Raw genomic sequence first — 12715 nt, 5'->3', positions numbered from 1 at the left:
AGAAGGTAAAAAGTATATATCTAGTCAAAAGTCATCCTGTTCTGATGTCGTCTTATCCTGATTTTACACTGATCTTATCCTGATCTTATACTGATTTTATTGTGATCTTACTCCGATCTTTTGCTGATCTTATGCTGATCTTATGCTGATCTTACACTGATATTATACTGACCTTACAATGATCTTATCCTGATCTTACGCTGATTTTACACTGTTTTTATACTGATCTTATGCTGATCTTTTGCTGATCTTATGCTGATCTTATACTGATCTTATACTGTTCTTATGCTGATCTTTTCCTGATCTTATACCGATCTTATAGTTGCCTGAAAGGTCCAAATTTCTTCCACTGATGCGTTTCAATGTCAGTCCTTCAGAACAGCCCTATAGAGCTTCAGTTTCCTGCTCAGCCGCCATTTTGACTTTTACTGTTCAAAAGGTTTAATATTTAGTTTTAAATGATTGACTTCTATGACAAAGGTGCTGGAGCTCTGGGCCTCACAGATCTGGACCTCACAGCTCTGGGCCTCACAGATCTGGGCCTCACAGCTCTGGGCCTCACAGATCTGACTGATACGTCCTCCTCTAGTTTCCCTCGCTGTAATAGTCTTGTACATAATTCTGCTGTGTTTTAGCCTCCGTTTCCAATGCAAACATCTGTGTGGGATTTAAAGCTCCATTCTGTGCTTTTCCACGCTGTTGTTGAACCACTTCACGCCTCATTACAGAATAAATGAGCTGCAGAAGAAGAAGAAGAATAAAAGGGACTAGACTCTGCTTCCAAAAACTCAGAACTTTGAGAAAATACAAACACAGAGAATACAAACACACAAAGAGAAAATAAACAGAGAGAATACAAACACAAAGAGAGCGAAAACAAACGCACAGAGAGAACACAAACACACAAAGAGACTACAAACACAGAGAGAGAATACAAACACACAGAGAGAATACAAACACACAGAGAGAAAACAAACACGCACAGAGAAAATAAACAGAGAATACAAACACAAAGAGAGCGAAAACAAACGCACAGAGAGAACACAAACACACAAAGAGACTACAAACACAGAGAGAGAAAACAAACACGCACAGAGAAAATAAACAGAGAGAATACAAACACAAAGAGAGCGAATACAAACGCACAGAGAGAATACAAACACAGAGAGAGAAAACAAACATGCACAGAGAAAATAAACAGAGAATACAAACACACAAAGAGAATACAAACACACAGAGAGAAAATACAAACACAAAGAGAGCGAAAACAAACGCACAGAGAGAACACAAACACACAAAGAGACTACAAACACAGAGAGAGAATACAAACACACAGAGAGAGAATACAAACACACAGAGAGAAAACAAACACACACAGAGAAAATAAACAGAGAGAATACAAACACAAAGAGAGCGAATACAAACGCACAGAGAGAATACAAATACAGAGAGAACATGAATCCACAGAGATAATACAAACACACAGAAAGAACTCAAAACACACAGAGAAAATATAAACACACAGAGAGAATACTAACACGGGAAGAACACAAACACACAGAGAATATAAACATACAAAGAGAATACAAACACAGAGAGAATACAAATACACAAAGAGAACACAAACACACAGAGAATACAAACACGCAGAGAGAACACAAACACACAGAGAATACAAACACGCAGAGAGAACACAAACACACAGAGAGAACACAAACACACAGAGAATACAAACACACAGAGAGAATATAAACACACAGAGAGAACACAAACTCAGAGAGAACATGAACACAAAGAGAGAATACAAACACACAGAGGGAATACAAACACACAGAAAGAACTCAAAACACACAGAGAAAATATAAACACACAGAGAGAATACTAACACGGGGAGAACACAAACACACAGAGAATATAAACATACAAAGAGAATACAAACACAGAGAGAATACAAATACACAAAGAGAACACAAACACACAGAGAACACAAACACACAGAGAGAACACAAACACACAGAGAACACAAACACACAGAGAACATAAACATACAGAAAGAATACAAACACACAGAGATAGAATACAAATACACAGAATACAAACACACAGAGCATTATATCTGTGTAATCCCTCAGTGCCCAGTAGGTTCATAGTGGTCCATGGTCGGTCCTGGTCCCAGTCTAAGCCCGGTTTAGTCCCGGTTAGTCCTGGTTTAGTCCTGGTTTAGTCCTGGTTTAGACCTGGTTTAGTCCTGGTTTAGTCGTGGTTTAGTCCTCGTTTAGTCCTAGTTTAGTCCTGGTTTAGTCCTGGTTTAGTTGTGGTATAAACTCCCACAATCCCCCAAACATGCTCATTAGAATATATGCAAATGAGGCCCAGAGAGAGGGAGGAGAGAGGAGGGGGACAGAGAGAAGGATGAAGGAAGGAGGAGAGAGAAAAGAGGACAATCCCCAAACAGGAATAATTAGAATGTATGCAAATGAGATAGATGGAGGGAAGGAGAGAGGGAGAGAGGAAGGAGCGGAGTAAAGAAGAAAGAGGGAGAGAAGAGTGTTATTAATATGCAAATGAGACAAGGAGCCCAGGAGAGGGAGGAGAGAGAGAGGAGGAGAGAAGGAGGAAAGAGAGGAGCAGACTGACAGTGTGCTGGTGTAAACATGTCTCTGGTTCCTCTGAGTCTCAAACAACAAACACACCTCCTCCAGGAACGACAGAAGATACGGAGGATAAGAGAGATAAAGAGGAGATGAGGAGAAGAGGAGGGAGTGCGGGTTAGACGTGAGAGGGGGAGATAAAGAGGAGGAGAGAGAGGGAGAGGAGGACACAGAGGGATACATTAACTCCTTCTCTCCTCCTCTTCTTCTCTCTTGTCTTTCATCCCTCTTTCTCTCAGTGTTTCTTTTGCAGACTGAGGACAGCAGGTCACCCCCCCTTTCTATTTCTCTTTTCTCTCCCTCCATCTTCCTCCCTCCTCTATCACTCTCTCTCATTCCCTCTTTTCTTCTTCAGTGTTACTTTGGCAGAGTGAGAACAGTGTTGCTTTTCACTTCTTCCCCTCTGTTTCTCCCCCTGTCTCTGCTCACACTTCTCTTTATCTCTCCTCCTCTCTTTCTCTCTCACACACTTCTCTTTCTCTCTCTCCTTCTCTTCTTTCCCATTTTCTTTCCTTTTGCAGAATATTTTCCTATCTCCCTCTTATCTGTCTTTCTTTTTCTCCCTCCTGTTCTCCTCCTCAGCCCTTCACAGCTCTCTCCTTTCTCTCTCTCCTCTTTTCTCAGTGTTGACTTTATCAGAGTATTTGAGGTCAGTGTTGCCTGTCAGTCCTCTCTCCTCCCTCTCTCCTCCCTCTCTTTTTTTCCCTCTCTTCTTCTTCCTGGCTTTCTCTGCGGGGCATTGTGCTGTACACCACACACCTGTCGGTCTCTTTGAAGCACAGGACCCCCTGCTGCACCGGAGGAGCGCTGCCTCCTCACTGCAAGAGGAGAGAGGGAGAGGAAAGGGAGGAGAGGGAGAGAGAGAGGGAGGGAGAGGGAGGGAGAGGGAGAGTTGCTTCCTTGCTGCAAGAGGAGAGGGAGGGGAAGAGGAGAGACCAAGGGAGGGAGAAACAGAGGGAGGTAAAGGTGTGAGAGCTGCTCCTCAGTGACTTTAAACTTTTTAAACTTGACTCTGACAAACTTGATGAAATGTTTTGATTCGAGTCTGAAGGTGAAGCTCAGGCCCAGAGTCAAGGCCCAGAGTCAGGTCCATGGGCCGCGTCGGGTTTGACGTGGGCTGTGGGCCGCGTCATATTTAACATGGGCTGCATGAACTCCCCCTGCAGGTGGAGTCTTGTCAGTGCAGTCAGACACAGAATAGTTCAGAGAGCTTTTGCTATGCCCCTTTTTTAGTCGACCAATCAAAGGGTAGCACGCATCTTTAGCCGAACAAGGATTTCAGCCCAAAACAAATTAATATATAAAATTAAATTATATATAAAATTATATTAGTGAGTTTGACCACAAGACTGTAAAGAAAAGACATAGTGACATCATCCACAGCTTCAGCTCCAAAGGAAGCTCATCGAGGCTAGCAGTTATAGCAGCTAATGTTCTGACTGCAAGTATCATAGAAACTAAAGAGCCAATCAGGAGCGAGGCTGTTGAAGGTATCCCGCCCACAACGCTGGTTTAACAGGGAGCGGGCGCTTAGCAATGCTGTCAATCAAGCCTGTTGCTAACACTACAGGAGTAATCTTGGGGAAAGAAGGTGCCTGATTTGTCTGTTATTAATGTTCAAATCTTGATTTACAGACACAAAAGTGAAGTAAAAAACACAGAATCATGTAGAGCGGATTAATATGAACATTTAAGACCAAAATGATGAGTGTGACAGCAGCAGAGAGAGGGGACACAGTTTTTGCACAGAAAGTGAATTGGAGCCAGAGTCGATGGAGGTGGAATCACTTCCTGTTTGGAACATGCCGGCTAGCAGGTTATCTATGTCTATTTGTAGGTCTAAACCAGGGTCTAAACCAGGTCTAAACCAAGGTCTAAACCAGGTCTAAACCAAGACTAAACCAGGTCTGTGTGAAAGTAAACTTTTGTCTTTTTTGGTCTAATGTTTGTCTCGCATAAACTCTGAGGTGCAGTTAAGCTAATCATTTATTGATCGTTAGCCTTCTCTGTGTTAGCATTAGCATCACATCACAAAACCGTTACCATGGAAACACACAGGCCACTCGGAGACGGGCCAGAACAAGACGGCGATCGATGAACATGACAGTGACAAATGAGAAAGATAGAGAGAAGATAAAAATAAAAAGGAAAGAGAGAGGAGAGGAGAGGAGGGAAGAAAGAGAGGGGAGCGAGAGGAGAGAAGGAGGGAAAAAGAGAGAGGGGGAGAGAAAGAGAGGAGAGAGAGAGGGAGGGAGGAGAGAGGGTGTGAGAGAGAGAGGAACTCAGAGACAGAAACAGGGGGAGAAAGAAAGAGAAGAGAGAGAGTGATGAGAAGGTGAGAGAGAAATGAAATCATCAGCAAATCTCCCCTGGGGAGACCCCGGACTAAACCAGGTCTAAACCAGGACTAAACCAGAATTAAACCAGAACTAAACCAGAACTAAACCAGGTCTAAACCAGGACTAAACCAGAATTAAACCAGAACTAAACCAGAACTAAACCAGGTCTAAACCAGGACTAAACCAGAATTAAACCAGAACTAAACCAGAACTAAACCAGGTCTAAACCAGGACTAGACCAGAATTAAACCAGAACTAAACCAGAACTAAACCAGAACTAAAGCAGGACTAAACCACATCTAAACCAGGACCGAGGTCAGAAGGATAGAGAGAGAGAAAAGAAAAGAGAGTAAGAAAATATAGAGGGATGAGAGCAGACATGTTTGTTTTCATGCTGACTTGTCCCTCCTGCTGCGCAGCCAAAACAGAGAAGAACAGAAGAACAAAAGGAAGTGAGAGAAACATCATCCTTCTCTCTCCCCTCTCTCGGGTTCACACTTCGTTGGGTCTAGACTTTGTCGGGTTCAGACTTTGTCAGGTTCAGACTTTGTCAGGTCGGTCCACACTTCGTTGGGTCTAGACTTTGTCGGGTCTAGATTTTGTCAGGTTCAGACTTTGTCGGGTTCACACTTCATGGGGTCCAGACTTTGTCGGGTTCAGACTTTCTTAGATTCAGACTTTGTCAGGTTGGTCCACACTTTGTTGGGTCTAGACCAGTGGTTTTTAACCTGGGTTGATCGAACCCTAGGGGTCCGGTGAGTCAGTCTCAGGGGTTCGGCGGAGGTCAAGACACACACCCGACTCATATGATTTGCGGACTGCGAGCGTCTCCAGAAGCCGGCCGTGTCCCAATTTGACAAATGCACCCTTCGGTGTGCCTATCGAAGTACCCACCTGACTTAAATGTGCCGTTCGAACGCAGCAAGCGTTTAAGGGCACTTGGGTGAATTGAGACACAACATGAGACACGGCCAGAGTGATGCCCCGGCATTGACTGGGAGGATCCCGGCGACAATTGCGCTCTGATTGGTCATCTTCAAGGGACCATGAAAGCACATTACTGTAATGACAGTAACATATTTAAAGAGCCTCATGCCTCTGCTTTGACATGCCGTTTGAATTTACATAAGAGCACAATTGGTTGTGGAGTTACGGTGTGTGTGAAAATGTTAAAAATAATAAATTGCATAAATACAATAAGTTCATTATTGGAAAACAAGGTTAAAAATAATTTCAGTGTGGTAGTATTAAAAAGACCATGTCTTTGTGAAAAGGTATGTATGTAATTTGTTGTGAGTTCATGCATTGTATTGGTTTTATTCTTTGAACACAGTGATGTTAATGCACGATTCATTTTGTGCACCAGTAAAACATACATGTGTCTTGAATTTGAAAAAAATAATAATTTATTTTTTAAATAAAAGAGGGTGCAGTGAATGTGCATATGAAATTGGTGGGGTTCAGTACCTCCAACAAGGTTAAGAACCACTGGTCCAGATTTTGTCAGGTTCAGACTTTGTCAGGTGCAGACTTTGTCAGGTGCAGACTTTGTCGGATGCAGACTTTGTCGGGTGCAGACTTTGTCGGGTGCAGACTTTGTCGGGTGCAGACTTTGTCGGGTGCAGACTTTGTCGGGTGCAGACTTTGTGGGGTCAGTCCACACTTTGTTGGGTCTAGACTTTATCAGGTCCAGACTTCGTCGGGTCCAGACTTGGATCAATCTCAAAGGAGCTCATGAACGTCAATGTAATGTCCCAACATGATGAAAACAAACTGACAGAAGGGGGGAGAAAGAACAGGAAGAACAGGAGGAGAAAGGAGGAGGAGAGGAAAAGGGAGAGAGAAGAAGAGAGGAGGAGAGAGAAGAGGAAAGAGATGGAGGGGAAAGAGGGATAGAGAGAGTGTTTGCTGACTCGTCTGCTTCTGCCTCTCAAATGGCTCTTCGGGGACACGCTTTAAGTGCTCTCTCTCTCCTTTCCTAATCCCCCCATCTCATCTGTCTCCTCTCTTTCCCCCTCCTGACTTTACTCTCTCCTTCCTCCCCATCCCCCTCTCATGCACCCATCTCTCTCTCCCTCACACTCCTGTCTGCTCTCTCTTTGTCCACCTCTACTCTCTCTATCCTCCATTAACCCCTCACTCTCTCTCCTTCCTTTTACCCCTTGTCTCCTCTCTCACTCCCTATCCCCCTCTCTCCTTCTCCATCTCTCTTCCCCCCTCCTCCCCATCTGTCACTCTCTCCCCTCCTAGCCTCTTCCTCTCTCTCCCTCTCTCTCTCCTCCCTCTCTTCCTCTCTCCTGGTTTTATATTTTTTGTGTTTATACCAGGCCGTTTGGGTCATTGACTGAGCCCTGTGAGCCCTGTGGTTTGGGAGAGAAGGAGTAGGAGAGGAGGAGGGAGAAGAGGAGGAGGAGAGAAAGAGGAGGAAAAGGAGGAGAAGGAGGAGGAGGAGGAGAGAAAGAGGAGGAGAAGGAGGAGAGAAGGAGGATGGAGCACAGATTGAGGACAGGTGAAAGAGCAGAGATGGAAGACAGGTGGAGGAGCACAGGTGGAGGACAAGTGGAGGAGCAAAGGTGAAGGACAGGTGGAGCACAAGTGGTGGTGCACAGGTGGATTCAGGTTGAGGACAGGTGGAGCATAGGTGAAGGACAGGAGGAGGAACACAGGTGGAGGACAGGTGGAGCACAGGTGAAGGACAATTGGAGGAGCAAAGGTGGAGGAGCACAGGCGGAGGAGTACAGGTGGAGGAGCACAGGTGGGGGACAGGTGGAGGAGCACAGGTGGGGGACAGGTGAAGGACCACTGGAGGAGGACAGGTGGAGCACAGGTGGAGGACAGGTGGAGGACAGGTGGAGGGGCACACGTGGAGGACAAGTGCAGAAGAGGTGGAGGAGCACAGGTGGAGGAGCACAGGTGGAGCACTGCTGGAGGAGGTGATCAAGTCGTTTTCCCTGACGTCTATGTGTGTGTGCTGTGGGGACTCACACACACGACCTGCCTCTGTCACTAAACCACAAAATGAGACAACGAAACAACATGAAGAGAGAGAGACGAAGATAGAGATGGAGATACAGACAGAGAGATAGAGAGACACAGAGAGAGAGAGAGACTTAGATGACAGTGAGTGTCAGTGAGTGAGAGGGTCTCTGAGTGTGGGTGTCTCTGTTGTAACAAATGGGAGGAGCAAAGATACAGACACGGGGTATACTTTGGTGTATCTGTGGGTGCACTGATGACTTTGATGATCGTTTGTGAGGGGGACGGTGCAGTAGACTCTACTTTTGTCAAACTTATATCAGTTAAACTTATTATATAAACTTTTGTTTGTTTGTTCATCAGGAGATTGCGGCGTACCTCATCACCTTCGAGAAACATGAGGAGTGGCTGACCACGTCGCCCAAAACCAGGTGAGACGTCCAACTTCTGCTTCTCCAGGGGAGGGTCGCAGGGACTCTCAGACATCTGTCCCCCAGAGCACAGTCCCTCTAGCCTGTTCTGGTCCAGGAGTAAACCGCCGGAGCTGAGCGTTTTACAGTTTTAATGAGTCTGGCACCACTTTCCTTCACACTGAAAATCAGGCTCCTCAGGTTTAAGACACACCACATCTCAGATTATCAAATATTCCCCAGAAAAGGTTTCAGCAGCAGTCATCTGGACACTCAAGATGTTTTAGCTTCAAACTAAAAGATATTTATAATCAGATGGTACTGACTTGAGACACTGTTAAACAAGTCTCTATCAAGTAACATTACAGTCGTAGGCTAGCTAGCATTAGCATTAGCCAACAGTTTTTCAGTGAGTCACTCACCTTTTTGTGTAAAATCAAACTCTGAACAGGACCATGAGTTCGGACTGTCAACAGGCTCCTGATTTTTTTCTTTGGTTTTCAGACTTAAAAACTGATTATTTATAGACAAAAACTCAAAGGAGAGATGGATGCTAAGCACCTGATCCCTGCTGAACCAGCGGTATGGGTGGGAAGGTGCGTTACCTTCAACAACCTCGCTCCTGATTGGCTCTTTTGTTGCTATGATACTCGCAGTCAGAATTCCAAATATGGAAGTGTGCTCCAGATTAGCTGCTATAACTGCTAGCCTCAATGAGCTTCATTTGGAGCTGAAGCTGTGGTGACTTCATTCAGTCACACAGGGAGAACATGCAAACTCTACACAGACCTTCTTGCTGCGCGGTGCTAGTCCCAGTGTAATGTCACTGCAGATGTACTGATAAATGTGGAATTACAGACGTTGACACAGACATTTGTCTGTTGCTGACACTGACCCAGAGCTGCTGCCACTGATGGAGTTTGTTCCTGAGTTTTTGACCTCGGCCTCAGTTGCAGGTGGAGACCAGAGGTGGAATTATAGATTTAATCCCATTTACACAGCACCAGATTATGGATAATCCCATCAGACAGGGACCAGGAATGAAACAACAATATGTCTGGAAAGTTTTATCTTCTCTCCTCCCTCTAACCAGGAGGCTGTGGATTTGACTCTTATTCTTCCTGTGTAACTGTGGCAGAGTGGTTATCCTGGGTCACCCTCTCACCAGGAAGTTGTGGGTTTTAGAAAGCAGTAATGAGATTCAGATTTCAGTGTATTTCGTCAGCTCTGAATTTTGACTCTCCATAAATGAAATTCTTCTGGATTGGATGCGTCGATGTGATGTTGGACGTGTCGCCGTGGTGTTGGATGCATTACTGTGGCATTTACTCATGTGTGAAACAATCTGGATGTTTCTATTTGAGGAGAGCTGTTTTTGTTCCGTTTTTTTTTTTATTAAACTGTGACATTACAAAGCTGGAGATCGAAGAACACGATCACACTCACTGTGGGACATTTCAAACATGAAGCTGCCTTAAAGATGTGGTGTAGTGTGACCTTCTGTGTCCTCTCCTCCTCCCCTTCCTCCTCCCCCTCCTCCTCATCCTTTCCTCTTTTCCTTCTCTTTCTCTTTCTCTCTTCTCTTCCTCCTCTCCACTCCTCTTTTCCTTTTCTCCTCTCCTCTCTTTATTTTCTTTCTTTCCTCCTTCTGTCATCTTTTCCTCTCCTTTTTTCCTTTCCTTTCCTAATCTCTTTCTCTCATTCTCTTTCTCTCCCATTTTTCTTTTCCTCTTCTTTTTTCCTCCCACCCCCTCTCCTTCTCTTCTCCTCTCTTGTCCTTTCTCCTCTCATTCTTCTCCTCTTCCTCCTCCTCCTCTCCCCTCTCTGCTCTTCTTTCTTTCATTTATTTACATACATATAATTCAAACTTATTGATATATTTGTCTTAAGTATTGATCCGGTGTTTCAAATACACAATATAAAAAAACACTCTGTGCTGCCACAGGGAGTCGAAACCACAACCTCCCGGTGAGAGGGTGAGACCGGATAACCACTCTGCCACAGTCACACAGGGAGAACATGCAAACTCCACTCAGAGAGATCAGGAGACTAATCCACAACCTCCTGGTGAGAGGGAAGAGACAGTATATCCAAAACTGTAAACCTCTAATAACATGGAATAAATGAATGAAATACCCTTAAAGCTACACTATGGAACTTTCGTGTGAAAATGTTTCACAGTTTAACTTGTTTCTGTGTTCAAGCTCAGGTGCCAAAGGGATTAAAATATACCGTGAAATTTTATCTGCAAATCAGCACGTTTAGATGGGCAGAGGAGGTAGTGGAGAAAATTCGTAGATCAGGTCTCGAGGCCGGCTTTGTCCAGTATCTTGATGTTCTTGGTTTGAGATTAACTCCTTCTGGGACTTCTCAAACTCCTTTATTACTGCGTCATGGTGAGACCTCATTTTGGAGGCAGCTTTTGGAGCAGAGTGTTCACCAGTGCGCGGATCACCAAGCTCTCCACTGATCCCAGGATCTGAGACACTTGAGGAGCTGCTCTGGGGGCTGAGGCTCTTCTATCTTGTCACATTCATCTTCTACTATGTCCTCTACAGTTTGGAGCTCCACCTCCTCTTGGTTTGGCTCCTTCTCTGCTGTAGTTTGGAGGTCCTGTTCTGTTGCACTTTGTAGCTCCCCCTTCTCTGGGTTTGGCTCCTTTGTTAGAGTTTGGAGGTGTTTTTGGACCTCCATTAGACTCTGTGTCCTCTGGGGTGTGGGACTCAATTGGACTTTGGTCTCCCTCTGAGCTGGTGTTTAGCTGATTTTGAATCTGGTCATTTTTTGGAGATTCATTGTCAGTTAAACTCATACGCATCAATCAAACATACTCAGGATCTCCTCTGTAACAGAATCCTCAGGATTTTGTAGTTTCAGTCCAGTTTCTTTTGAAGTCACGTTTTGTTCTCCTTCAGAAAGTCCTACTTTCTCTGGAGCTGTTTGGTCAGTAATCTGCAGGAACTCATCTTCTTCTGGAATAGACTCTGGACGTAAGCTCTCCTGTCCAACTTCTTCGTCTTGTTTCTCTTCAGAAACTGTCTCTGAAGCTCTGATCTCAGCAGCTTCAGTGGATTCTGGAGCTGAGCCAAGATCTTCTGTCTTCAGGTTCATTTCCAGATCTTCTCCTGATTTTTGCGTCTCCATTTAACTTTTGGAATCCTCCTGTTCTGGATCTAGACCTTCACCATCAGTCCAAGTTCCATCAAACAACTGTAGAAATCTGAGCTGTTCTTCAGTAAACTCTGAGGTTTGGCTCTGCTGTCCAGTGTCTTCTTCCTCCTCAGAAGATCCAAGTGTTTCTGGCGCAGAGGCTGGGTTTGGTGTCTCCATTGGACTCTTAGGAGCGTCCATATCTTGAATACCCGCAGTAGTTCCTTGGTCCTCTGGGTTCAGGCCCTTGTCTGAACTGTTGGGGTTGTCCAGAGGTTGGGTCAGGTCTGGACTTTGCGGTACCTCCAGGATTTGAATCTCCATTGGATTCTCTACATCGTCTGGAGTTTCTAGTTTCTCTGCCTCCTGTTGGCCTTGGGTCTCAGTTAGAGCTTCCAGGTCCTGTGGGTTTTCCGCTGTACTTTTGTAGATCTCTGGTGTCTCACCCTAAGTTTGTTGGCCCTTAGAGCTGTTGTTTGAAGCAAGCTCATTTTCAGGGTTTACAAACACATTCAAAGATAGCACATCCTTCAGAAATCCACAAACTGTTTCTGGAATAAACTTCTCAATAATTTTTAGTTCTTCCAATCCAGTTTAAGCTGAAGTGTTTGCTCTGCTTGTCTTCAGTAGGTCCCTGAGAGCTGTGACTATGGCTCTCTTCTGCCTGAGCTCTTCAGAGGTTGCTTCTCCTGGTTGTCTTCAGCTGTAGCCTGCGGAGTGTGACTCTCTTCATCTGGAGTTTGCTGTGGAGCATCAGCTTGTCCTCCTGATGCCTGTGTCCCTGAGCCTTCTGTCCTTACTGGAGTTCTTTGGGGGATTGGCCCTCTGGATGCTTCTGTGAAGTTTATTCTTTTGGACTCTGTTGGGCAGCGGTGGCCCCCGTGCCCTCCAGCAGGGGTTTATGTCCAAGCACCATGAGCAGGTTGGACAGACAAGTGCATGGGTCTTTGCCCAGAGCGAAGTCTGGATGGCTGTGGTGCTGGCGGTGCTTAGCCTAGCCCTGGTTCTCCTGGTGCATCTCCGGTCGTTCCAGCACCAGGACACAGGTCCGGGTCTTGAAGCCAGTCCCATGTTAAAGTCTAGAACATGTTTCTTTCGTGATGATGATGTCATATATCTGCTCTGCTCTGTCACATGTAAAAGACAAGCTTCAGTCTCTAGATGTTCAACCACACGAGCGCAGAGATCT

At 45.2% G+C, this 12715-nt stretch overlaps 1 protein-coding gene across 1 annotated transcript in view; it reads left to right on the top strand.

The window, feature by feature from the left end:
* LOC117370949 (calmodulin-binding transcription activator 1-like) overlaps positions 1-12715 on the top strand; it is a 60490-nt gene that overhangs the window by 18363 nt on the left and 29412 nt on the right. Inside the window, exon 4 of the mRNA XM_055221848.1 lies at positions 8330-8397. Within this exon, the coding sequence (XP_055077823.1) occupies positions 8330-8397 (68 nt within the window). The remainder of the gene's footprint in view (positions 1-8329; positions 8398-12715) is intronic.

The sequence above is a fragment of the Periophthalmus magnuspinnatus genome, chromosome 5, assembly GCF_009829125.3.
Source record: "Periophthalmus magnuspinnatus isolate fPerMag1 chromosome 5, fPerMag1.2.pri, whole genome shotgun sequence".
NCBI classification, from domain to species: domain Eukaryota; kingdom Metazoa; phylum Chordata; class Actinopteri; order Gobiiformes; family Gobiidae; genus Periophthalmus; species Periophthalmus magnuspinnatus.
Note: the sequence above shows the minus strand (reverse complement) of the source record. Positions and strands in the feature narration are given on the sequence as shown.